General features: G+C 40.9%; 1 protein-coding gene across 4 annotated transcripts in view; it reads left to right on the forward strand.

The window, feature by feature from the left end:
- NYAP2 (neuronal tyrosine-phosphorylated phosphoinositide-3-kinase adaptor 2) overlaps nucleotides 1–26470 on the forward strand; it is a 130245-nt gene extending 103775 nt beyond the window's left edge. For 2 of the 4 annotated variants that reach the window (XM_015871427.2, XM_015871429.2), the window contains 2 exons: nucleotides 1420–1523; nucleotides 22492–22719. In XM_015871427.2, coding sequence (XP_015726913.1) covers nucleotides 1420–1523; nucleotides 22492–22719 — 332 coding nt within the window. Of the gene's footprint in view, nucleotides 1–1419; nucleotides 1524–22491 lie in introns of all 4 variants that reach the window. The other 2 variants (XM_015871426.2, XM_015871428.2) reach the window with 1 other exon arrangement.
- Nucleotides 26471–27344: the final 874 nt, after the last annotated feature.

A 27344-nucleotide genomic window follows, 5' to 3' on the forward strand; every position in this document is an offset into this window, starting at 1 on the left:
ATAGTTTTATTCCTTATCAACACTGGCCCAACCACTGGCTACAGATCCACACAGGAGAGAAATATTAAGACAAAACACACAGAGACAAAGCAGCAGTTTAGATGTGGCATGAAAAAATATATTTCAGGGAGACAGAAGCAAAAGATGGTCTTCAAAGGCAAACCTGGATTGCAGAAGGCATAAATCTTTTCTTTCTTCTTGAAAACGTGAGGCTGAATAAGAGAAATTCTTTCAACCCATTGTGAGGAGGCATGGTATTATAGCTACTTGTTATTCATGTTAAAGCACTATTATTTCAGCTAAAAATTGAAAGTCCATGATTGTACAAAGTACATCTGCTGAGTGTGAGTGTCCTTGGTCTCAGTATTACCCACTAAATAGGAAAGACAGGCTCAGGGTTAGGAGGAAGGCTTATAAACATGGAGAGAGTGAACACATTCGTCTGAGCCAAAAGCCATGGTTGCAAGGATTTGTGTGCTCGGTAATAAACAGGAAGCATGGGGACAATGACTTTCCTCAAGCAGAAACAGGCAGACTCTTTTCTCAGAAAAAGATGGTTTCTTCTAGATAAGATGTGGGATGCTGAGCACTGTTGGGTAGCACACTGGTATCAGCATAGATCAGACACAAACTTCCCAGGATTCCTGAGCTGCGTGATCAGCCTCATGTCAGTATGTTAACAGAAGTAACCTGCACTAGAGGCCAGTGAGGAGCCCTCTGAGAACTGCTTTCATGTACAACAGAGGGAGAATGAAATAACCATATAGATTCTGTTCAGATTTTCTCTGGAATTGAACTTTCTCTTCTAATTGAAAGCTTCTGTAATCACCTCAGTTCTGGGAAAGTGAGTTCGGAATTTGCCACTATTGAAGTTCTGATTTCTCTGCTTTTTCACTTTGTGTTGTCTTTCAAGTCACTGCCATCACATTTCCTAGAGCTTTTGGTGTCATTCCAAATCCTAAATTACGATAGTATCACAGTATCACAGTCTCGTGCGGGTTGGAAGGGATCTTAGAGATCATCGAGTCCAACCCCCGGGATTTGAGCCTCTGTGTAGCAGAGCGGCACTTCTACCACTTGCGCCACAGGGGGGATTCGAATCCTCACTGTTTTTATATATTATTTCCTTAAAAGGAGGGCAACATGGTCTTCTTGATATGCTTCCAGACTGTTTGCTGTTCTATAATGTATGCTTCGGTTTCAGAGGCACTAGAGTGAAAGGAACAAACCTTGTGACATTAGGTTTTGTCCTAATCTCCCTTCTTCTAAGCTCAGCTTTTCATGATCCATCAAAGTGCACAAGACTAACTAGAATCCAACGCTGGAGTTTCCATTTCAAGGGAGTCGTGGGTGCACCATGATTTGGTTAATGCAGCAGTAACCAGCTTCCCACTCATCGGCTTTTCTTTTCTTTCCCAGAGCCTAAAGCAAGTTGCAGATTAGGTCGGTCTGCATCCACATCAGGTGTGCCTCCTCCATCCGTTACTCCGCTCAGGCAAGCCAGTGATCTTCAGCCGAGCCAGGTACCATCGTTAGCCAATCGGGAATGACTTCATGTGCTGCAACATGCCAAATGTTTCTCACCTCTGTGTCTGTCATTTGTTACAGTAGATGATTTTTGTTTTCTTGTCTTTATTTTCTGTGCGTGTGCGTGCATTTGTGTGTGCGCATCTCTCATTGGCAATGAAATTCCACTGGGTATGGCCAGTAGAATTTTCTTTGCCCTTAATTCTTTGTATCCTTTTCTGTCTTCATTCTGTAATATAAATGTAGTAAATCTGTACTGTATGAATTTGCTGGATTTTTTATTTTTTCATGTTTTCTGTACTTTTTTACTGTCTTTAAAATTTATCAAACTTTGATAAATTTAATATATGTTTAAGTGTAAATTTCTTTTAAATGTCCTGTCTAATGCACTTACACCAATGTTTGTCAATACTTGTACATACCTTTGACTTCTCCCAGTTGTACTATAATATCTGTGCCAGTCTTATATTTGTTTTGAGCTCAGTGCATGATTGTATTACACTGTGATTTATCACTGTCCTGAAAACTGCTCTTACAGCAAGTTGTTTTGTTCAGTTAAGGCAGCTAGAGGCCATGTAATGCTTACAGGACTACTAAATAGTCTGCTGTAGTTATATTTATTGTATATTGTTAGGAACTGAAAACTGAACCAGGGGTTAAGTGATCCTTGTATCTTAAACAGATATACTTTTTTTTTTTTCCCCATCAAAAACAATGATGCTACACAGACCCTTGAAAAAGAAATTGAAGTGTTTGGCAAATTTGTCCAATAGAGAGAAAACAGAAAAGAATTAAAGACATTAGAAACCTATACTTACCTTTATTTTATATGCTAATACCGATACTGTATCATTTCACTGCGCAGACCTGTATTATTAGTTTGACAGAACTAACTGCTGAGAGTAGTAATTGAGAGAAAAGGTTTCACTTAAATATAATGTGAATACCTTCTGTCAAGCTCAAAGCACTCCAGTATCGTATCACTTGTGTGTACGTGTATGGGACTGCTCCTCACTGTATGTGAGTGTGGGTATGCGTATGTACAGACATAAACGTATGTGTATATATGTGCACATACATATATGTATGCTAACACACACAAGCACCCTTATTTAAATGGTGAATTTTTGATTGGCTTTTGGGAAATTGGTCCCCATAATCCTACTGAACTTCAATGAGAATTCAGTGGTAAACTCCCTTGGGACTACTTTGCAATTAATTCCCTATGTGAGTTTATTGTTGCTCCTTAAAGGGAAGCTCCTGGCCAAAGCAGAAAACAGAAGAGTAAGGTCAATTTACTCAACCCAGTGCACAAAATACTTGTTAGGAAGCTTATATTTGCATAGCCTAATCTATATTTGTTGATATTATTTGACTGTCAAAACTGTATTGGTTTAGAGTCCTGCTGGACACAATGCACTGCACGTTCCTGAAACATATTTTACATAAAACCAAATCCATAGCAGAGATTCAAAATGATAACCCATTTAAATACTAAGGTGTTTTTTTTTTTAAATCTAAGGAAGAAATTAAGGTAATTGTACTTCCAAAGGTGTTGAGTATCCCAGTGCTCAAGCAATATATTTTTTTTCATAAAACAAGTCTCACAGCAGACATGATGATTTGCTGGTTACTCGGTGCAAAGGCACCTTGGGTGTTTTGAAGGCATTTTAGTCTCTCAGTTTATATTAAGAGCTAAACAATAAGCCTTGAAAGCAGAAGCTGATGTGATAGAAGAGATAATGAGCCTCTTAGAAGCTGCAGCCAGGGTTCACTGAAACTGAGGAGGAAATTTCCACCTCACTTCATACAGAAGAAAAGAACAAAGATGATAAGAGGAATTTTCAAGTGACTGTAGAGGGTGTTCTTGTTAATTGAACAATGAGTGTATGTCATGGGCACGTCTTCATGAAAAACCACAGATCTGGTAAAAACTGTCTCTGCCCTCAAGACTTCCCCTCCAGTTGTCAACTGCTTGATATTAACCTATTAAGTTGGCATTTAGTATGAATGCATAATTTTATAAAGGTGTGGTTTGACCCTGATTCTGGGGAAAGACAGAAGTCTCATTATCTCTCTGGCATATACAAACATTGCTTCAATTGTTTGCTTTATACGCCCACTAGATCTTAATGTGCAGTTAACCTATGATGGGTGAAATGTGTTTGGAAATGCCCAGGTCGTTAGCCCATTCTGAGTCTGACAGATTGTGGTATACAGGGTATTTGTTTTCATGTGCTGTGGCTATTGATTATATTGACACTGGTTTCCTTAACTACATCATAATCAGCAGTTAGTCTTTCTGAAAGAAGAGGATGCCCTCTGTTATTCACCTCTGTGCTGAGATGGACACAGCTGATGGTCACAGGGATACAAGATTGAGGAGTACATCTGGGAAAGGGCAGCTTACTGGATTGATCGTTCTTTTTTCACATCTTCAAGGATCCCAAACTAATGTTTTTCCAAAACATTTAACTTATTTGAGCTCTTACAGAATGATTTGTGTAAATAGCGAGAATGCTTGGTAATTCAAGACAGGTCTAAGTTGAGAAAAACTACATTTTAATTCCAGTAAAATACTGGCTAATTGTGTAACTGTGGACATTTAACTCCTCGATGCCTCAAATTCATGTTTGTTTATTGGTGTAGGAGTTGTGAGGATTAACTAGCTAATATTTATGGAACATATTTATGGCATATGGATGGTGTTACATTACTTATAAATAAAAAGAAAGGACTTATAAGCAGAGAGAAGTTATTTGGCTGTTCTCTGTTGGAGAACATTTAGAAATCTGTAGTGCAGCAGTCACCAGCAGTTACAGACAAGCAGAGGCAGACAGGAAGCATGCTGTTCTATATTATGTCTGGTAAATGGCAAGGGTTTTTTTGAAAGATGGCTGCTGGAAGTGTATCTTTTTCTTTTTTTTTCTTATATATATATATATATATATTTCGCCTGGGTTGAAAAGGACCTCAAAGATCATCCAGTTTCAACCCTCCTGCTATGTGCAGGGTTGCCAGCCACCAGACGAGGCTGCCCAGAGCCACATCCAGCCTGGCCTTGAATGCATCCAGGGATGGGGCATCCACAACCTCCTTGGGCAACTTGTTCCAGTGCATCACCACCCTCTGTGTGCAAAAATTCCTCCTAATCTCTAACCTAAACCTCCCCTGTCTCAGTTTAAAACCATTCCCCCTTGTCCTGTCACTACCCACTCTTGTGAACAGCCGTTCCCCCTCCTGTTTAAATGCTCCCTTCAGGTACTGGAAGGCCACAATGAGGTCTCCCCAGAGCCTTCTCTTTGCTAAACAAGCCCAGTTCCCTCAACCTTTCTTCATAGGAGAGCTGCTCCAGCCCTCTGATCATCTTAGTGGTCCTCCTCTGGTCCCACTCCAAAAGCTCCACATCCTTCTTGTACTGGGGCCCCCAGGCATAATAGCCTTAAATTAAGTAAAAAAAAGGAATCAATTTAAACTGAAAGATAAAAAAAGGTTTGTCTTGGAACCGAAGTTAATTACGTAAGAACAAAGCGTAAGAAATTAAGTAGAAAAGGAAGACAACTGGAGAGTGTAAAACTGAAATATGGCAGTAGCATAGAATATTTTTTAGCTACGGAAGTGACAAATAGTTATATATGCTAAATATGTATCTTGATATAGATATGTATCCTGAAGATGGGAATGTAAGTAGTGGAGAAGTATCCCACGTATCACAGAGTGTGAAAGAGAGCTACAGGGAATAGGAAAATGTTCTAGAAAGTAAAGAAAGTTACATCTTGATCTTAGAGATCAAGAAGTGTGTGGATAAAACTGGGAACAGTGGAAGTCTGTCTGAGTTTGGCTTTTATACTGAAGTGCAAACAAGTACCAGTCTTTTGTTTCTACCCAAGGAGACAGAGTACAGTCGAAGTTAACCATTAAGTGAGGTTTCTAAAGTAGAAATCATATAGTCTCAGGATGCCTTAGTAAATAAACGATCTCCCTTATTGCTGCAACCTCTGAGCCTCATGCCTAACACTTTTGTCTCAGGCATGCTGAGGTGTTTCACCCTGCAGTGGCAAATGCTCAGGCATGTCAGAGCACACCTGTAGTGAAAAATAATGGTTCACATGCAAAGTAAGCAGGAATTGGAGCCATAGATACATCTGCAATACAGTGATGTTTCGCTGCCCCCTATCATTCTCTGTATCTTCATCTCAGGGTAAGGAAAGATTACGTGCTATGAGTGGGCTCAAGAATCCCTGTCACATATTTGTATCGAGCATGCTCATTACAAAAGAGGAAAATGTTTCAAGCAATATACACTGTAGAAGTCCCCCTGCTGGACAGCAGAGCATCTCAAATCTATATTCATAATGCACATAAAACCATCTCTATGTTACTTCTATGCTGAATTCCATTTTAAGGAAAAGGAACCGATGTAACTGTCTCTAGACTTCTTTGCTGCAAATGAATTTTGCAAAATGTAATTTATTTCATTAAGATGTAGACAGCAGTTGGAAAGTCATGTGTATTAAGCTGCATATGAGCAGAATAGTACATGTTATAACAACACATCCCAAAGGAATTATACATATGTTTATGAGATCCACAACCTGAGAGAAAATACACCCTCTGATAACAAAACTCCTGATAGTAAGATGGCAGTATTACAGCTTTCCTGCTGAAGCACAGCCTCTTTTTGGCTGTTTCCACAAAGCTCTGTATTTATCTGCAAACATGCAGCCTCCCCTCATGCTGCCCCTTAGTTCCATGCTTTTCAGTGTGAAGGCAGCACTCTAGTTCCTCTCCTGCTGTCTCCTTGCAGCATGCTGTCCCATCTCTGAAAGGCTGGCATGCCTGCAAAGCCTGGTGCCTTCCTGTGGGGAGGACTGTGCACTGATACCTATCTCCAATTTTAGCAAGGACAGAAGATTTAAACTTTAAAGTGATGATGAAAATTAAACCCAGACGCCATTCTGAGATCAGAAGGAATAAGTCAGCAGAAGGAATAAAAATACACGGAGAGCCATGCATTCAGGAGTCTCAATTTGTGTTGGAGAAAAAGCTAGAACCAGCAAAATACCAGATTTTTTCTGTTGTAGTTTTCTGTTTCCCGTGCATTAAATCAGGAAGGAGACAGAAAGCAGAATGACTGCTTCCAATCTGCAGCTGAACGATGTTTGTGAAGGTTTCTCCTCTTTAGGGAGACAAACGGTTGTTTTTTTACGTTTCTGTGGTTTGCATCTGTCTGTTTATTATTCAGGCAGTGCTTACAGCCTTGTTGCATGACAGTGCCTGTGCATTAGGCCTGGATTCGGATGCGGCCCTGCCCAGCTCGGCGCTAGGCGAGCTCATGGCGCCGCCTGGCGGCCCCCGTCCTCATCTCCCCCATTGTATTCTTCGTAAGCATTGTGTTTACCCTTAAATGAATGAATACAAGAAGGTTAAATTGTTGCTATTGCGGCTGTGATTATTTTTGAAGGCGCCTAGACAAAAAACTTCCCAATGACTCGGCATTATCACGCTTTAGTTGGCAGATTGTGTCTGAAAGCACACGGGCTCTCTATTACTCCAAGCACAAACAATACGTCCGTGCTCTTCCATTATTCTCGAGTTTAAGATGCAATTTTCCCAGCACCGCTGTACCGCAGTTCAAAGCAATCAGCAAACACCCTGCGCTTGTCAGCCTCTTAGCAGGGCCAGGTGCCTGACTGCCCCATTTAATAAGTTCTGCTGCTGAAAAATGAGCATCTACAAATGACAATCTGTGCTGTTCCCTGTCTGATCAGTGCAGGGTTTTTTTCTTTTGTTTTGTTTTAAATTCCAGTCTATAAAAAAACACAGTAATTGCTGGTAGATGGACAGTTCTTCAGACCTTCATCCCGAATACCAGCAAAACGGCAACAGAAGAAAAAGGGTGCACTAGTAAGAGAGTTAGCATCTGCTAATGGCATAAATAAATGCCACTGCTCAGTACCGTAAAACCTTGCTGGATGCAGTCCTTGAAGAATCAGCATCTGAAACCAACACAAACCCCAGATGATTCTGCTTTCATGGTTTTAATAGTGCAGGGGCTTTGCAATGAAAGAACCAATCTCTGTCACACCTGTTCCCTGGGCCAGAGGGAAATTAAGGACCCCCCTGGGCTGCTGGCTAAAGATCTCAGGGGCCATGCAGTACCAGATTCCTATTCAAAAGAAGTATTAAGCTGCAGTGCTAATTACCACTCTGGTATGACTCTCCTGTCTCTCTTTCTTTCATCTCATTTTCAAAATCTTTGAAGCTATACCATGCATTTTGGGTGTAGGGTAGCAAAATACTTAGAACAATTCATGGAATGATGATAATCGTTTTCTTCTCCCAGCGTTTACATCCCAAATGTCCCCCATTGAACGGTGCCTAAGATCTGTGTCTGTGCTCCCAGAGCCAGGATCGTGGTTGTTCATTTTTGCTACTTGATGTTTTTCTTCATTCAGAACATGTGTCCACAATATGGGAGCAGTCCCTTTGCCTCTCACTCTGTGAGCAGAAGTCCCATGGGTTTTTGGTCTGCACTTCCTATACGCCATTTATTACTTTGGATGATGGCTTGTGAAGGTATTTACTTAAAGGGACTTAATTACTCCTGTTTAACCGTCACTTTTAATTAGGCTTGGGATAGTCACTAGATCCAAAACCTGCCAGTAGGATTTACCACCATCACATCTCAGAGTCATAAATCATGTCTATAATAAATTTGTCTAAGTATCATAAATAAAGTCCCTGTGTGTGTAAACAATGTGTAGAACAAATCCTGTCCTTACCCCAGGGATTTGTAAGCCCAGTGTAACAGATGGGAGAGTAAACAGCTGCAGAAGGGAATAGGCTGGTACGTATTTGACTGTCAGGAATTGATAAGCTTTGGTTTACTGTGAAATTAGAAAGTGCAAAAGAATGTATGGAATAAAATCCACTGTATCTTTGGCAGTGATGTATTCCATTTTATAAGCCACTCACTTAGTGAAATGTATTTGCATGTCTTACACTGGAAAACAAGGTAAATTGAGTTAGAAAATACATTTCAAATGGTGTCTATTTCTCAAATGTCCCTCTGGCAGAGAGGGGTCCTTCTCCACTCATGGAGAAGTCGTCGGGGTCTGTGTAGGGGTCAAATACAGACACAGGCTGAGTTTTTTGATGGCAGTTTTTTAACTGCTTGGGAGGGAGGAGCCACTGAGTGCCACCTGTGTGGATTGGCAGGTGTGGGAGGACCCAAAGCAGGGAGCAGAGGAACCCCTGGCACAGCCCCTCGCTGCTGAGACGTGAGGTGTCCCCGCTTCTCCATTGAGATGCTGGATTTGACCTGAGCGAAGGTGAAAATCCGAGTCGTGCCGAGCTACAGGACTGTGCCTGCGGAGGGCCGGAGGGACTTGGGATTTCTGAGCTTGTGTCGGTGCTTTCACAGGGCGCAGCAGAGCCCCGTGCCCACCAGAGGGAGCGCGTGGATTATTTTAGGCTATCTTTTCCTTCCCCTGCAAGGACGAGTATTCTGTGCGCACGAAGGCAAAATTCTGCTGTCGTCAGTCTGGCTAAATACACTGATAGCGTGTTGGATGAGAGCAGCAACAAGAATGTTAATGTTGTAGGGACGGCTCCACATCGCGTTATGGTGCGTTGCAGCCTGAATCTGGTCTTACATAATCAGTGCATGGGTCCAAAGCCACGCAGATTGTTTCTAAATATACAAACTGCAAAGAGAGAACTCTTATTAAAAAAAGAAGAAAAAAAAGGAAAAAAAAGAAAAAGAAAAAAAGAAAGAAAAAAGAAATGCAAACCTTGAAGGGGATGGAATTGCTGCATCCATCATCCCTCACCTCCCAGGCACGCCTGACTGATTGGCACGAGAAGCCAATGTGTCAAAGCTGCCTTCTGTTGGCAGACAGCCCTGCTGCTGTCCCAGAACATTTTCCTCAGCATTTGGCTGGTGTGGTCGTGCAGCAGAAGCAGGTCACTGCATTCCTGGGTTCTGTTCTGCCAAGCGCTGATTGAAGAGCATGGGAAAGAGAATGCTGTGCTGCCCCAAGGCCTGAGCAGGATTTGGTGGCTGTGCTCCATGTTACCCCCCAACCTGGGGCTGCTACAGACCCATGGAACTGCTGTGGGCACTGCACAGTACACGGGCCTGTGGTTGCACAGCAGCAGTGGCTTCTCTGAGGTGGCTGCTGGTTTTACAAAGGTGTCAGTGGTCATCGCCATTTGGGATGTGCAGTTCTAGGGTAGGACACAAAGGAGACGTATTGAGGGAAGCAGGGCAGCTTTAGCAAGTGTCCTGCTCCAGAAAGAAGGTGCTGGACACAGAAGCAGAGTGTGCAGTTCTTGCAGTCTCTAGCACCAGGCCTATGTTTTGTCTGCATACCTTTTCTCACCCCTCAAGCTCCAACTTGGCAAAGGAGAGTGGGAGACAGAATATTGCATTCTCTTATACTGACCTCTTGTGCTTGGATGGGTTTTATAAGCTTGCCAGCAGAGTAGAGAAAGAGGTTTGTTCCCTCATATAAATAGATGAAACTTACTTATCAAATACAGTTATACTCGGAGAAGGAATGAAATGCTGTGCTTATGGGAGTTTCCACTTCTTTCATGTTGTTTATATGCTATCTTTACCTGGTCGTTTTTCAGATCTGGGCATTTACTTCTTTAAAGAGAGCAGTCTTAAGAAGATTTAACCTCCATGTTGAGTTGGGACAATGTGATTCAGTACTTCAAGAAATAGTCTTAGCTCAACAGGAAAGTGTGTGGGAAGGATGCAGTGGCTGAAGCAGCACAATGCGTGTAGTTGTTCCACATGTGACTGACCCTCACAGCCACTGGAAGCTGCTGAGATGTTCAGAACATGCAGGAGGACAAGGAAGTGGGCAGGTCAAACCCATTGTACATCCTAGACTGTGAGGGAAAGTAAGGAGATCTGCAATGTTGTAAGGAGATTAGAAGAAAGGAAGCCCTGGGGCTCACTGTTACACCTTCTCTTTTAGGACTTTTGGCTGCTTGTCTCGCAGGCCCCACAAAGAGGGCTCAGATATGGGGACGGCAGCCAAAGCACAGCCCTCTCAGACAGTCCTTTCTGAGGGTCAGAGTTGTGCATGAGGGTGAAGAAATTAATGTGATGTCCTCAGAAGTTTAGAACTAATAAGAAGCTTAGAAAGTCCATGAGATGGAGAGATTAAAAGCCTTATAAGTCATGATGTTTAATAAAACAAGTGTTACTAAGCTATACCTCTTGCAGCTTATGAAGCAGAATCGGTGAGATCACTGTTCTATCCTGCCTCCAAGAAGCTAAAAATTTACTGGAAGTTGTTCTTCTCCAGCTCCTACAGCATCATACATGGTTCTACCAAAACCAATTTAAAACTTAGCCTGATATTAAATGTATAATGTAGCTATGTGACATTATTTCAGTCTAAGCATCCATGAGTTGCCTATGAAGGATTTCATTTGGTAGCATTCCTTCCTCTTTAGGGAATCTTTCTTTAAGGCATTTCTCATAAATTTGCTCATTCTCCTCTAAAACTTTTAAATTCACTTCAAAACTTGTTCTGAGCCTTTTGTGTGCAAACACTTGCTTTGGCTTAGTCACATTAGGAATGATACCAAACCAGAACAAGAACAACTAAAGTTTATGTCAGATGCTGTCACAACCACTACGAAAGACGTTGTGCCTTGGTTTAAAAACTAATTAAAACAAAAAGAGAAGCATGCAATGTCCCTTTTTTTCCCTTTTTTCTTTTCTGTGTGTGTTTATGTTTAACTCAGGGGAAGAATTTTATAATATTCTTAAAGGAAAAATAGAAATAAAAATGGCATGGTTTCATGAAAGCATGGGTTTATATATAGGCATTCTCTGTAAATGAACCAACCATTCTGTACTGTAGGTAGAACAATCTTACCTGTCTGCTCGTGCCCATTTCAGTTACCTCCATGCCCTCCCACTTGTCTTACCTTTTCTGTATATGAATGGAATGTGTTGTACCACGTTTTCTGTTCAAACTGTGTGTGCCTGATGCATAAAACAACACAGATCAGCAAGAAACCCACCATCCGCACTGCCACAAACCATCCAAGCTTTCTTCTCATGGTTGTTGCCATTTCACCCAAACCTTTCGATGTTTGTATAGCCTTATACAGTATATTGCACTTACTGTACCTGTATAGTATCTTGTCTGTATACTGTATGCACATAAATATGTATATTCACTCATGTATGTATGTATAGTATGTTTATATACCTATGTATATGTATGTGTGTTTGTTCATAATCTTCCACTAGAAATGTGTGGCTATTCATGTACATCCTGTGTATGCCAAATATGGAGAAGTACGAATGCCAGCACCCACTTTTGATAACTTACTTTTATTCTCATTTTGTCTCGTTAAACAATGAAAATAAAAAATGTCGTGTATTTTAAATGAGACCCTTAAAATATTATTATTTTTACTAATTTGAAGTTTCCAGGTCTTCAGTTAAAATAATAATAATAATAAAATGTATATGTGTACATATATATATATATATATATATATAATGGAACCAACATTGCAAAGACCCTCGTGTTTTTCATGACAGCTTTTTATGGTTGAAAATTATTGGGTAACAGTGTGCACTCTGTAGGCTCCATTCACTGTATCTCATGCTGGCCCTTAACCATGCCCTTAACCAGTTGGGCTCTCATGCGGCAAATCCCAACTCTGTACACAAGGAGGACTTGCACATATAAATACTGGATAGAGAAGGGCCTTACTCAGCCTGTAAAGAAAAGTGTCTCCAGTGCAGGTGAGATCCAGGAGCAGGTTTCAATACTGTACTTAATGAATCCATTTTATAGGAACATTTTGGCAAAGGTTTCTCAGCTGTGGTTTCAAAATGCCTGTTATGCTTTGCAGTCTACAGTAGCATGCAATGCCAATTGATTAGGCATTTATTGAAACCGCTAACGATCACTTACTGGCCCCTTACTTAATCACCACACATCTGAATACAGGCGAGGTTAACTTGCCTTGAGCCAGAAGGGCATTTACATCCCTTTAAAGCAAGGGGACGATTGATACATATTTTCCAGCTGAGCATGCATTTGTTCTTCACTGAACTGGAGCTTCGATGACAGTCATTTATGTTTCTGTCTGAGGCCTGAGAGTGAGAAATTCACTTCCTTTAACGTTAATCTAATCATTGTATTATCCTGCCAGACCAGTCTCCGTGCATAGTACGTTACTGCAGCACAGTGGCAGCAGCTGCTCAGAAAATAATAATCATCTTAGAAGACAGATCTTGTTGCTGGCAATAATAAGGAATTTGTAGTGTGACAGAGTCCCTGTTATGAAGAACCTTCACCCCAAACAAAATTGCGTCATACAAAATCCTTTCCATTTTTTTCTATTCAGTTACAAGGTTAAATTCTGACCTCACTCACGTCAAGAGCAAAGTCCCATTTCACTCGTAAACTACAGCTGGAATGTCCAAGGAATGCTTTTTCTCAACAAAAAAATAGGATGGGGAAAGGATACATTCTGTTAGGCAAGCTTTGTGTCTGCGGTCCAACAGGCCAATCTTAAGCCTTTTCAAGACAATGCTAATTAATGGTCTCTTGGGTCATGTTGGCCCATCTCTTCTACAGGCTGGAAAAGCACAATTAGTATCTGGGGTTCATAATAACTATTGTATAATTTACATCTGGGTCACAACAGAAAAGAGTAAAAATGAAAAAAGACAATGGCAATGCTCTCATTTAAAACGATAATTATTCATTGTGGCTCTTGCTTGATTTCTGCACCAAACTTTAAAACACAAACCGGAGCAAAACAGCAGGTTTTTGCTGGTTGGCAATTTGTTCACTTATGTTACAAGGGATAAGAGTGTGTAGTTTAAAATGGACTAGAATGTTTGGAGTATAACCTGTTGTCTTAAGCCATTCCTTACAAGATGGGTGCTTAAATTTGCGGGGGAAACCTGAACTGGAGTTCAACCCAAGCTGCTGCCATCAGCTGGAGCCACTTCTGCCTGATGCTTCACAGGTTCGCACAGATGAAGCTGTGGTTCAGTACGCTGCTGTTAGAGGTTTTCTCGGTTGCAGTCTTCTCAGTGAATTAATGCTGAACCAGTGTCACGCTATATCAGCAAATGCCATCCAGCTGGAGATTGCCTTTTAAACAGAAAAGCAGAAGTAACATATGGCAACCACTGCACCTAGTGAATCCCAGTTGCTAAAATCTTCATGTGCCAGTCTAAGTTTCTTGCCTGTATTTTAGCTCTGTCAGTAAATCATGACTAAATTAGATTTGGGTACTATATTATTTAGCAGTTCCTCATATGTATGAGATTGTATGATGTTGCTCTGAGGCTAGAGCAGATGTGGTATTGCATGCCAAGAAAGGTTCTCACATTTGGATTCTTTAGAAGCTGTCAGTACAGATTCTAAGTCCAGTCTCTGTTCATTAACTGTACTTCAAGATGGGGTCAATGTGCTTAGATCACCGAATACTAAACAAAAAATCTGAAGGGAGCAGCCCTTTCATAGCTGAGGCATTCTCCCTTAATACATTATTTTGGATTTTTCTTTATAATATATTTTAAATGATTCTTATGACCATTTTCTTGAAAATACAAGTAAAATACAAAGACTTAGTGGCTTAGCTGAAAAATTGGTGGTGAAGTTCTTCAGCTGTCACAGCAATAAAGGTTAGTTGAATCTTCAGTTCAAATGCTGCCATCAGGAGGAAGAGGACTGAAGCTTTCTGGCTTGTGTAAAATGATATCCACTTTCTCTTAGTTCTCCAAGTGTTGGTATTGTTTCCACTGATTTTTTTTTATTCCTACTTCATTTTTTCTGTCTTTCTTGGTGACTTATGGGCGACAAGAAACAATGACCTGCAGTTTGTATTCTGCTGCCTTCAACTCCCTTCTACACAAAACCTTTGCAGTCAGCAAGGGTTGGATCTTGAAGAGATAAGGATCTTGCCCACCAGCTGTGTTGCACTGTGGTGCAGTTAGTGCAAGGTCTCTATACCACTGAACTCTCACAGAGACTGTCTATTCTGTCCCTTGTGCCTCCTGTGATTGACCTAATACAATATTGAATTTTCCTTTCTGTTTTGCAGTGAACAAGAGGATGTGTCATGGTGGGTAGCTTGAGTTCTGCATTTATTGCTTAGTAAAGGCATACATTAAGCTTTGATTTTTCATAAGTAATCTCAATAGAAATGCACTTTGTGATGATCCACTGTGTAAATGAGATGCATGAGACAACTTTACACGATATATCCAGTATGAGTTACTCTACAGCTTCTTACTTTAAACGTACCAGCATTTACAGGATGTGTCATTTAATAGCAGTACATTTCAGACAGTTGTTTGGCATAAGAAGAAGAAATTAGCTTAGATAAGAAGGATAAGGCTTTACAAATTGCAGGGTCAGGAAGATCTGTATTGAGGCTGCCATCATGAAAACAAGCTGCAGGATGGTGAATTTATCCTTTGAAGTTTTTTTATTGATAACCTCAGCAATAATCTGAGGGTAGCCAGAAAACTTGAGGCGTAGGTGTGTGTGCAGTGTGGATTCCGTGCAAAGCAGCTGTGGCATTTAATGGTCAGAAGCAACGAATGGTGAAACAAGAGGTCTGGAGTCAGAGGTGCTGATGGCTTACTAAGTGTTTGCTAATGTAACCTTTAGGTAAGCATTAATTGTTCATCATCTTGAATCTCTGGGAATTCTTGGAGTTCCAAAGATTCTTATTAAGTGCTTTTAAGGAGTGGAATAGTCAGAATGCAGAACACAGTGCAAAAAGTCTCTTAGCAAGTCTTGCATTTAGAAAAGGTGCCCCAACTTTCCTGCACTGTATGATTACAGGAACTGCATAAAGCAGTAGAATAGTTTTTACAGGGAGTCCTGTTTTGTTTTGTGTTGTTTTTCTGTTATGGTGTCAATTGTAAGAAAACAATCCCAGAAGTTTGGAAATAAGGAATAAGGAACATCAAAACATTGAATTCAGCAACTCTGAATGTTAAAATGTGACGCGTGTGCACTTTTAGAAGTTGAAATATCAGGTGTCAGTGAAACCCTTTCAATATGTAGTGAGTGATTACAAAAATGTGGTTAAAACAGTTGTGTTGTCTTTCCCAGTCCTTAAAAATATTATCACCTGGCTTGTAGAACTGAGATGCCAGCAACTGTGTGATAACACCTTCATTATTCCTTCCACAGCAGAACTGACAGGTTGACTGGCAAATGTTCACTTCCAGATCTGTGCCAGTAACATTAGAGATGTTTCTGTACAAGCAGAAAATTGGCTTTCAGTGGCTTGCATTGAATTAGAAATACAAAGGGAAAAATTCTTGAGAAAGCTGGAAATGCATGTTTTCTTCCACCTGTGGTGTGTTTTGTGTGTCAATCAGAAATGTACTGCTAGCAGAGTTTATGAAAACATACACTTAGTACAGGCCGTCGGTACGTGCTTCTGTGCTTCTTTTGGTTAATATTCCTCCCAGTTCAAGGAAAAAAGGAGCATTTCCTTGTGTGCCCTACAAAGAAGAGCTCGTGAAGGAATGGAGAGGGCAGGCTGCGTGGCGCTTAGCACTGTGTGTGCCTGTGCTTGCGATGGGTACGGGAGTGCAGAGGGCTCACTGTGCTGCGGGCCCAGAGGGCACCTTTAGGAAACACCTTGGATGCTTCCAGAGGCATATTTACAATTGTGTGCTCCGCTGTCCCTGGGAGGGAGCGTTACCATGCACTGACTGCATGGCGAGTGTCTGCTCTCACAGCTCACCTTGCACGTGCTACGCGATCCTGAACATGCTGTTACTTTTAATCACTCTGTATTAATAACCAATTGTTCTTTTGAATTTAGTGAGAACGGGAGAGCTGGGTAGCAGTGCAGAGCTGTGGGAATGACTGCCTGGGCTGGGTCAAATTACACCTTCTTTTATGTCAATATTGTTCCAGAGGAATGGCAGCAGATGTAGCCTGTAGCTTGACACTCACTTCCCAGCTTTTACAGCCACTGGAGATAACATTTCATTGCAGCGCAGTGGTTGTAGCCAACAGCAGCAGAAACCTTGTCATTTTCCAACTGTTTTTCAGGAGGCTTTTAAAAACTCTTTTTTGGGGGGTGGGTGAGGGGTGGGAGGGAGGGAGGAGATGTTACTACTTGTTTGAACAAACTGTAGTCAAGTTGTTTGACCCATGGAGCTGGTGGGCTGGGCAAACTCCTGCTGGCTTCCGATGGGAAAAGATCTCGGAGCCTTTGAAACCTGATTCCTGCTGAACTCTTACATTGGACAACTCCCATTTTGCGAAGGCATGCTAAAAGGATCTCCGCGTCGAGCTGAGACTGTCAGAGAACGCATTATGAGCTAACTCTTGCTACTTAGCTTAGCCCACTGCCATCTGCAGCAGTGGCAATCAGCTGCCTCCTAGGAGCCACCCTTCAGAGTGGAAGCACCTTGGTGACACCTCCCGGCCAGCTGGCTGGGAACCATGTGCATGAGAGAAGGCACCATCAAGTGTTTCAGTGGGAAAGAGAGTTTGGAAGTTCCTGTATGAGCACAGGCAAGAGGGAAGAGGGAGGCAGTATCTTTTCCTCCCAGAGGATGGTAAGTGGCTTTCAGAAAGCCTTTTTGTTTTACTTGTAGCCTGCCCAAACAGTCCAGCATGCTTGGCTCTGCTGAGTGATGGGTAGCACTGCTCACAGCTTGCACTGCTCATGGATCGCTTTGTTTACAGATGGAGGAAGCATTGCTACTAATCTCCAAACATTGATGATGTTTTTATTTCATTATAGTTTGAGTTGGTTTAAGATCACTTTGTTGCAGCCTCACATCAGCTGTTGGGCTTTCATTTTATTTATGATATGCTGTTGTCATGAAGAGAAGAGTGTTTTTACAACATCCATGATCACATGTGTGAGGTGCGGTGTTCCTCATCCTTTGTGTAAGTGAAGTCAGCCCCTCTGCCTGTCCTATAGTAGAGAGAGGACACTCATAAGGACCAGAAGAAGGCATCTTTCTCAGCCCCATAACACATTCAATTTCAGCAAAGTAAATGGGAAGCTATGGTACTAGGAAAAAGATTATGGAAGCACCACCGAATCATGGGACTCTCCTATTGCTTCTGATTTAAGTTCCAAAAAGACAGAAGCATTTAAAAAAAATAAAAAAATTAAAAAATAAAAAAATAAAAAAATAAAAAAGGAAAAGCAAGAACTTGACAGCCAGGGTATCACACAGAAAACATGGGTTATGGCATTGTCTAAACCCTCATACAGTGATCCATATTTTATTTATTTATTTGTTGCTCATTAGAAATTCATATACAATAAAACACTCAGAGTTTCCAGAGAAAATAGTGGGTGGTCAATCCAAATATTAGAAAAGTTTACTCAACAATTGATGAAAATGGACGACACTTTTGAACTTTATGGCCGGTATTATCTTCTCCCCCATGGGATTTTTAGCAGCACATATTTTTGTGGGCACTCTTGTGGAACTGTATTGCACCTTTCAAAGTAACATTTCCTGAAATGCCTCTCAGGACCGTGAACTGGCATGGATTTATACAGCCCTCACTTCACCATTATGGCCTGGCTTCCGAGATTGTTCACTGTATTTTCAGTCTGGCTCCCACATTTTTCTTTTCACAGCTCTCTTGTTTTTCATTTGGAAAGGCCGTGCAATATAGGATTGTTCGTTTGTATATATAATAAAGATTTTGCTTTATTCTTCTTCGGTAGCATGCATGTGTCTGGCAGCTCACAAAGACCTGATGGTGTGGTGCGTTGGGTCCTGTTGATGAAATTCCAGTTCCTGACGGGCCAGGATATCCTGTCTGGCATTTTAAACGGTCACCAACAAAAAGATGCAAGATGTTTGCGTTGTTACTGCAGCTAAGAGGTTTGGAAAGTCACATCCATTAGTAGCTGCTTAATAATGTTTTCTTCTCTTTTCGTTTCTGTTCAGAACAAATCTGTTGCGCTTTGCTAAGAGCTGGAAAAGAGCTACATTAATTTACATTTGTGTTTCTTCCTTTAAATATTCTTACTTTGAGTGCTTCTGTGCAGGAGCCATGCAGTGCTCAAGGCCAGGCAGAGCCCATACCAGGGCAACAGAAATGAGAATGCTCTGCAGTGACAGCAGAGAGTAGCAGCAGGACTGTGTTTCCCAAAGCCTCCTCTGGGTCTTCTCCAGGATTATGAACTTTTCTCGGTAAATTTGGATGTAGTAGAGAGCTACGGAGTGTGCTGCCCTCTGGTTAGAGGGCCTGTCCTCTGAGAGCAACTCAACCGTAGATTTCCTGCCCTTCAAACCTCTGCCCTAAGACTGCTGGTGGCACCTGCACACAAAAAAAAAACCACGGGTCCCACTTTGTAAGGGAGGGAATTTGTTCAGCTCATTTGCCTCAGACCTTCACAAAGCACTGAAGCACTCACCAGAAGTGACCTTCTGGGCTCTGCCTTCCGCTCAGACGTTCTTCAACAAAACATTTTGCACGATATTTTGAGAATGTTAAAGTTGCCAGAGTTACTGTTTTTTCTTAGTTGAAAGATGGTTCTACAATGTGACTTCTTATTCTGAGGCACTGCCAGAATAAAATCTGAGGGTATTCAGCAGGTCATAATAAGGTTCACTGCTAATATTTTGAGAATTAAAATATTACAAGTAGGGCAGATAGGAAAGGTAAGGTGACAACACACTGATCTCTCCTAAGCTGATGAATAAAACTGTGTTGAAGAATTCAGTTTTGAATAGTTGAAGAGGTTTTTTGCTTTTTATTTTGGTGGATGTTCAATTTTGGGTCTTTGGGACCCTTCAGGAGCAGGGTGACCATATAGCTGTGTAGTATTAGGAATGCTCTACTTCTTTACAGAGGTGAAAGGAGGGGGGGTATGAGAAGAAGTAGTTATGGCCCAAAGTGAGAGCTCCATTGGTTCAGCAGCCACAGAAAGGACTAGGTCTAAGTCCCAGTGTTAAACATTGGCTTCAAACACCTCAGCAGTCCTGCAGAAGCCATTGCAGGTTTCTGCTGGGATTTAACAGCTCCACTGAGTGCTGTGCTGCTCTGGGAGCCCCAAGAGCTCTGCCCTTGGTTTGTGTAGGACTTGCTGAAAATGGAGATCATGCAGTTGGAGATTTTGTGGTAGCAACAATTATTGCAATGATTCTCAGGTCCCTCTTGCACTTGCTGAAAGCTATTTTGCTGTATATTAATGCTAGAATAGAGGAAAAATACCAAAAAGAAAGCCATGAACATTTCTTCTCCCTTTTAGACTTTTTTTCTCTTATACCTTAAACACAGCAACAGCCTATATGCTCACTCAGTCCATTTTGGCAAATGATTTTCCATATCTCCTTTCTGCACTTCATGCCACACACACATTTTCTGTATAGTGATTGGAAAGGAGCGCGCTGTGCAGTAGGGTGCTCTGTGAGGAACAGCCCTCAGACAGACATAGAGTTTAAACCATCACAAGTAGTGTTAAAAATCCTGTGTCCCGGAAAAGAGAAATGCTTAAATTCTTCATGGTAAAGGACTCTCTAACTGCTTCACAATATGGTGGACAGTATAAAAAGGGATTTTGGAGCTGTCTACACTTAGGTTTATTTTAGGGGCTGTTTGGCAGGGGGTGGCAGAGTGTCTGTGTAACTGATACATTCTGCAGCACCTTTTCTATCTTTGTGAAGTTGCAATTGGTATTTCATAGCTTAGCATGTCAAAATCGCGCTTCAGTCCCCTCAGATCCCACGAAGTGGATTAGGTACCAGAAGATGCTGTGCTGACTCCAGCACCACATGGTGAGGATGAGGGTGGTGTGGCCAAGGCACACTCCCTTGGATGTGTTGTGGGCAGTGTCGATGTGTGGCCATAGGCTGCCAGTGCTTGGTGCAAGTGCGGGCTGTTTGCTCATGGAACAGTCATAAAAAGGAAAGGGCTCCCCGTGCTTGTAAGGGGACACCTGCATTCACACACAGCTGCCTTGGAGTTCAGTCCAGAAGTTGGTGTGCTGCCGTGTGTTGTCAATGTTTTGCTTAATGAATTGTGTGCAGACTGTGTTGTCCTGTCCTGATCCACATAGGAAAACCCAGCCAAAATGAAGACACTGCTGTGTAAGTAGTAAGGCGTCACTGATGAACAGTGTGGCAGGAAAACTGCCTCTTGTAGAGCCTCATCCACAGTGGAGTCACTGGATGGGAGGAATGAGTGCTGCCATTGGGATGAGTTGTGGACCAGGACAAAGAGAGAAGGGAGAAGGTACTGGGTTGGGAGAAGGTCTCCAAAGGGAGAAGGTCCTGGGTTGGGGCAGATGACCTGTTTCATACCTGCACTGTGTTAAACCTCTTCTGAGGATAAACTGAGCAATGGATTAGAAAGAGAGGTGTGGTAGGTTTCCTGAAGATGTTCAGTTCAGGAGGGTGTAAGAAGGGTGCATGATACGTTACCCACATAACTGTAAATACATAGGAACATTCAAGAGCAAAACACATACTGTGATCTACTCAAAGAACTATTTAATGTATGACACAAGGTAAGCATATTTTTGTTTCAGTATAAAGAAAGGATATTTTATCTAAAATTGTTTTATCCTGTATCAGCTATTAAAAACCACCAGTTAGTGAAAAAAAAAAATAAATTACTTTTCTGTACTTTGCATTCTTTATTACTTTTCTCACATTAATTTTTTTAGTTTTATTTCCTGCTATGATTCTGAACATTATCCATGTATCCAGAGCAGCTAAATGCACTTCAAGCAGACACCAACTACAGAGGTCAACAGCAGTTTCTTTGCTGGCTTGTAGGAAGAGCAGTCCCCAGTGCAAGGACCTCAGTGCATGCCCACCTTTAGCATTTTGATATTTGTGAATGAAACGCAGATGCGTCATTGAATACTAACAAAAATGTGTTCCTTCATGAATCATAAAATGCAGATGAAGCATTAATATACACATGCATTTGCATGACAAGATCAGAATGGTTCTTGGACAGCCCCTGCAAGTGCATGGCATGTATTTACTTAAAAATTTATGGCCAGTGGGGAAAATAGATTTTGAGAGGCTTTAAGAAATCACTCCAGATTTGCAGATTATGTGCTCAGAGGAAGATCTGTTTTAAATCTGTTTGCAGGTATGCGGTGTATGATCCGAGTATGATAAGCCCTTTCAAAAGAGTTTAGTATTTGGGACTTCAGATCCAATCTGAAACATTTGAAGGTACAAACTCTTTCTAGTCACATGAGCACCCTGCCTAACTCAAATGAAGCCACTTTCTCAGGCTCTGGTGGGGCTGTGACATATACTTACAACTAAACATATGCTAATCTCCTTTGTTGGATCAAGATCCTGGTTTGAAATATTCTACATGTGTGAAGACATGGAGTTTCTAAACAGTTGAAGCCTTCTAGTTAATGAAATATCATCACAGGGATAGGTTAATCCATATAATTCTCATGGAGTTCATTAAATCACTTAAAATACAAAAACAAATCAACACAAAGCTATATTTAGCTTGATACTCAGAAGTGTTAGTAGCATGCTTTTAATGTGACAGATTGGATTAGGAAAGCAATATAAAATGTAGGCTTGAGTGTATAGAATGTTTTATTTCCACAACTAAAGGACATTGTTAAGATCCATGTGCATTTTTAAGATCTTTTCCATCATTTAGAATTCAACTAGTGCTAGTGTGCCAAAAACATTCATCTTTATTAGCTTCCAGTGCTCTGGAGAAGTTAAAATGAGGACTGCTCACTGCCCTTATTTTTCTTTAGAGTAGTAGCAAAAAGTGAAAACTTGGCCTTGTTTCTTTTATTGGCGTAGAGATTTTTTTGTTCTGAGACAAATAGGATTATTTCAAGGGTGGTGTTAACCTTACAAAGAAACGACATCTTCAATCTATAGCTAAATAGTTACTTGTATACTTTTTTTCTTCTTTTTCCTTTCTTCCTCTCTTTTTCTCCCCCTAACAGGTAACATGCATGCAGTGGTTGCAAGGGGACCATACAATGCTGGATATGATTGAGAAAAAGCGTTGCCTCTGCAAAGAAATAAAAGCTCGACAGAAATCAGAGAAAGGACTCTGCAAACAGGACAGCATGCCTATTTTGCCGAGTTGGAAAAAGAACACCGGGACCAAGAAATATAGCCCTCCTCCTTATTCCAAACAACAAACTGTTTTCTGGGACACTGCAATCTGAAAGGTGTGTGGAGGATGCTCTCTCCACTGCATTGCACCATGCACAGGTAGCTGGCTTTCTTAATGAGGCAAAGGCTCTAACTAAGACTTACCTGCAGGTGGTGAACTTCCTAGGAAAGAAACACGCCTGTACAGTGCTCACCTGTCAATCAAAAGAGAGTTCTAAGTTTCCAACTGGATTAAGGCATATATATTTATCCAGGATTTTTTTTTTTTTTTTTTTTTGATCCAGAAGATATTAGAATGTAAATATTTTGCCAATATATTGAAAACACCCAAACTAATAACACTGCTGAAATATATATATATATATTCAAAAATTTATGAAGAATTTTACTATATAATGTTACTGTCATATGGTTTTATTAACTATTTTCTATGTGGTATTCCAATGTTCCCTCCTGACCCCTGGCCCCCCCACCATTTTATTTCTCTTACCTGCCTAGATTTGGCCTCTGTACAAAAGCATGTGGTTGTACATTATATTTAACAGGACAGTGTACAAAACAACTCGGTGCTAGGGCTGTAGAAGTTACCTAGAGTTGTGCTTGTTAGACGTCCTTAGCTTCTTTGGAGGAGGGCTGGACAAGGGAGAGAGTTTTGGTATGAAACAGCAGAACTGCAGGCCATGCAAATGGGAGTGCTCAGTGTGGACACCCAAGTTGCATTTACAACAGATTGCTCTGCTTCAGTTTTATCACAAAGTTGATGAAGTAGATTGCCCTTGGTTTTATCCTAATCAGTTCATCTCCAGCTATAACTGCTTGCAAACAAGGGAAGCTAGATTTTCGGAAGAAAACCTTGAAACAGAAACTCCTCCCTGTGACATCCAGCTGGCTAGTGGAGACCATGGTTCACTGTGACTGAGCGACGTACAGCCCGTGGCGAGGAGCCCGCTCGTTAGCAGGTTACAGCTGTGGCATTGCAGCCACGGCTCCTGTCTGCATTTGTCTTTGGTCCAGAAAAGAAGGGTGAAAAACCTGTTTACACGTTTATTAGTTTTAAATCCAGCAGCATGTCCTGTGTCAGATTACCGTGTGTTACCTATGGAGGTTGGCATTCAGCTCCCCTGATGGCTGGTACAGAAATCTCCCTCGATTTCACATGGGTTCAAAGCAAAGGCCATGTAACATGTTCACCTACATCTGCCACGTCATCTTACTGGCTGCCTCTGTAATTGGCTTAGAGTCCTGCATGGTATTACACACATTTTGACAGAATATTATGTCATGACCAAAGAATTATGACCTCCTGGTTTTAACGGGAGAAAGAAATGGTTTAAGCTGACAATGAGGGTGAAATCCATGCAGTGAAATATCTTCCACAAGAAGCTGTTGAGAACGAGGGAAGCTTGTACTGCTGTGGAGTGGGGGGAAAGAAGAAAGATCTATGGCATATATTTTGTATATTTAAATTTCTATGTGTCTGAAATTTGGTAGCACAAAATTCCTCTTTAAAACAATCATTTTAGTATTATATTCTGTGAGAAGAAAAGTTGTGTTGTTTAAAACTTCTTGTTATATCGGCTTTTCTTTGAAATTCTATTGACAGCGTTGCCACGGCTGTAATTGCTGATCAAAAAAACCAAAAATATCAAATTTTAGAAGGTTTTTGTAATCTATATTGCTAAAGTTTGAGTTTGAGTAATGCTTTATCGGTAGCAGTTTCTTTTCAGCCTCTGAAATAAAGTTTTTAAATATTTTATAACTAACTAATGTATATTTTGATGTCCAAACTGAGATTTCTGTAAAAGACAAAGTGTGTGTTTATATGTGTGTATGTATATTAGCATTATTGTGTATGTATATATGCATATGTATACACACATATATATGTATATATGCATGTATCTCTCTATATACTCATAGATGTGTGCATTAAATATTTGTATGTTAAGGATCTACCGTGACAGGAATGGGTACACAACTGGAACGCAGATTTAAAGACCCCCTCACGGCCCAAATGACAGAAGAAGTGAAAAACTCCAGAGGCTGTGAAGGAATCTTTGAATACATGTTACATCCGCTACGCCAAGTGTACATTCTGCTTATTCTCTTTTATCTTTTCAAGAAAGAAAATGGCAGAAGAAAAACTCCAGAGATCTCACAAAGCTGCAGAATCTGCTGGCAAGACGACAACTTGTTGGTTGTGAGAAATCTGTTGAGATAACAGGTTCATTGTTCAGAAAACGTTTGTTCTTTGTCTTCCTTGTTAGGTGGCAAGAGAAGAACTTCCCATAACCATGCATGAAAGCTCAGCTCTTTCCCCATCTACACTAAACTTGCGGTGACAAAACAAAACCACCGTCTGGCAGTGATGTGATACCCACGGAGCACTGGCTATGCAGACCCAACCTGTGGGTTGCTGTGCTGTCATGCCCTCTGGAGGACAGCAAACATGGAAAGAAGCAGTTCAGTACCGCGTTCATACTGTGTCCTTTCCACATCAATGCGTAATAGGAATAACAATCAGGGAATTGAAACATTCTTGTCACAGACTCGCTTGTACATTCAGCCTGCCATAGAAGCCACCCCTTGTTTTGCTTTTATTGCTCAACGCTATTTATGTTGTCCTTAAATAACTGCCCGTGTGCTTCCAGACCTCCATTGTATCCCATGGAAACAATGGCGTTTTGTTTTAAAGTGCAACACTACGTGAAAAAGTAAAACAGAACTTAGCACTTACCTTCCAAGCACTTTAGAAATGTGGACTGAACCTCACGCTTGCAAGAATCGCTATATGGAGGAGGGAGTGAGGCTCAGGCTGAGGAGTTTCCCAAGGTCACAGACACAGCCAGGGCATGGCAGACATGGCCTGGTGTCCTGTGGCAGCTGGCCCACCCCATTGCTCATGTTGCAGTGCATCGTGTTGCCTGCTGCACGCCATCGGAACACTGTTCAGCTGTTCTCCACGTTCCCTATTGTCTCAGCAGTTTCTGTGTCACAGGGTGAATGACAGTGCTTAGCTACGCGCAGTCATTGAAGCTGTAGTCGGTATAAATATGCAATCTGTATATACATACAGATCACATATATACACACACTTATTTAGACTGTATATATGAAATTGTTTGGTATGCACTTATTTTGCTTTAAACTCCTGAAGTTAAACATTATTGTGTAGCAATTTGTGTAAAGTGCACTGTGATTTCAAGAAAGCACAGTAAAGTCACAGGTCTTGTTATTCTTGCACTAAAAATGTGTTTACGTATATTAGCCAATGTATGTCTACTTTATTGCTCCTTTTGACAAAGCAAATGGTATACAATGGTATGGGTTCTTTTTTTGTTTGGGTTGTTTATTTATTTTTTAAGTGGACAACGGCACTATGTTTTTAAATGACAGGGTTTTTAAATAAAAATGAAGTCATTCTGTGTTCATTCCAGTGTAATACATTAACCGATATCTAAAAATTGAATGTCATGTTGCTTTTTTTCATATTTCATTAGAAATTGTCAGGTATGTGCCTGAGATTGTGTAGGAGTAAGGAGTAGCTAGAGGCTAACTGTAATAATATATTACTAGCCGTTTCTATATACACAGTATAAATACATATTAATTTTCTTTTCATTTTTGTACTTGATTTTTTTAGGTAAGATGTAATTAAATGTACTTTGATACTTCTGAAGTAATAAGATGTTGTTTGAAGATCAATTCTGCTTTCTTTAGTGCATTGATGATATTTTACAATACTTTAGTGCTTATTTATTTGTGCTCCGGTGTAATTATAATAAAAAGCAATAGTTTAAAATAGTTGGCTGTTCATTTTCATTCGATGGTTTCAGTTTAAAGCTGGATTGTTCACTAGGAATTAGGCAGAGATTGCTTGGAAGAAAAGTCAAGTCACAGCTGTATATTTATTGCATTCCTGAGTCACATTTGTAGTCGCATCGTTTGTTGGAGGAAATGAACAAACTGCTTTAATAGGTTAACATTTGAAGGTCGTGCCAATTTGCATCTAATGCCACGAGTGGCATCCTCAGCTCAATCCTTGGGATAGAATTTCTTTGTAGAGCAACCAGGAGTTTGTTATTTTCAGTACCTTTCAGAGATTGGAAATGAAGATGATCACATCAAAGATCCCTCTTCAAAGATCCTCCTGGGAGCAGAACGTACACTGATGGAAGAGGGACCCATCCGCCATCCAGAAAGCTCTTCAAAAATCAGTTCAAAAAGTCAGTGTAATTCGATGTGATTCCAGCCAGAATCTTCACTTCCATCGTGATGTAAAACCTACCAGCAGATGTTCTACCTTCCACGGGGCAGCACGGCAGGGCAGAGCTGTAGGGGAAGGAGAGAGCCTGCAGAACCCCACAAATGATGCTGGTCATCTGTGTGACTGTTTGCATTACTTCGTGTCTTTTGTCGTTATTGAAGTTTTGTAGCATGGATTCTCTGACTTAGAATCTTGTGTCCTAATTTTTAAGATGAGATGTTATAATTTAAAGTTTCCAAGAGGAAGGAAGCAACAATTTAAAACAGAACACAGGAAAAAAAAAAACACAGTAATGTTCTTGCTATAGCACTGAGACAAAATGTCTTTCTATTCATGGAAAAGCTTCTTTTGATACGCTAAAAAGGTACTACCTGTGTTTACGTAGATCTGTGTGTAGAACTGATCCAGTGG

This window comes from Coturnix japonica, chromosome 9 (genome assembly GCF_001577835.2).
Source record: "Coturnix japonica isolate 7356 chromosome 9, Coturnix japonica 2.1, whole genome shotgun sequence".
Taxonomy (NCBI): Eukaryota; Metazoa; Chordata; class Aves; order Galliformes; family Phasianidae; genus Coturnix; species Coturnix japonica.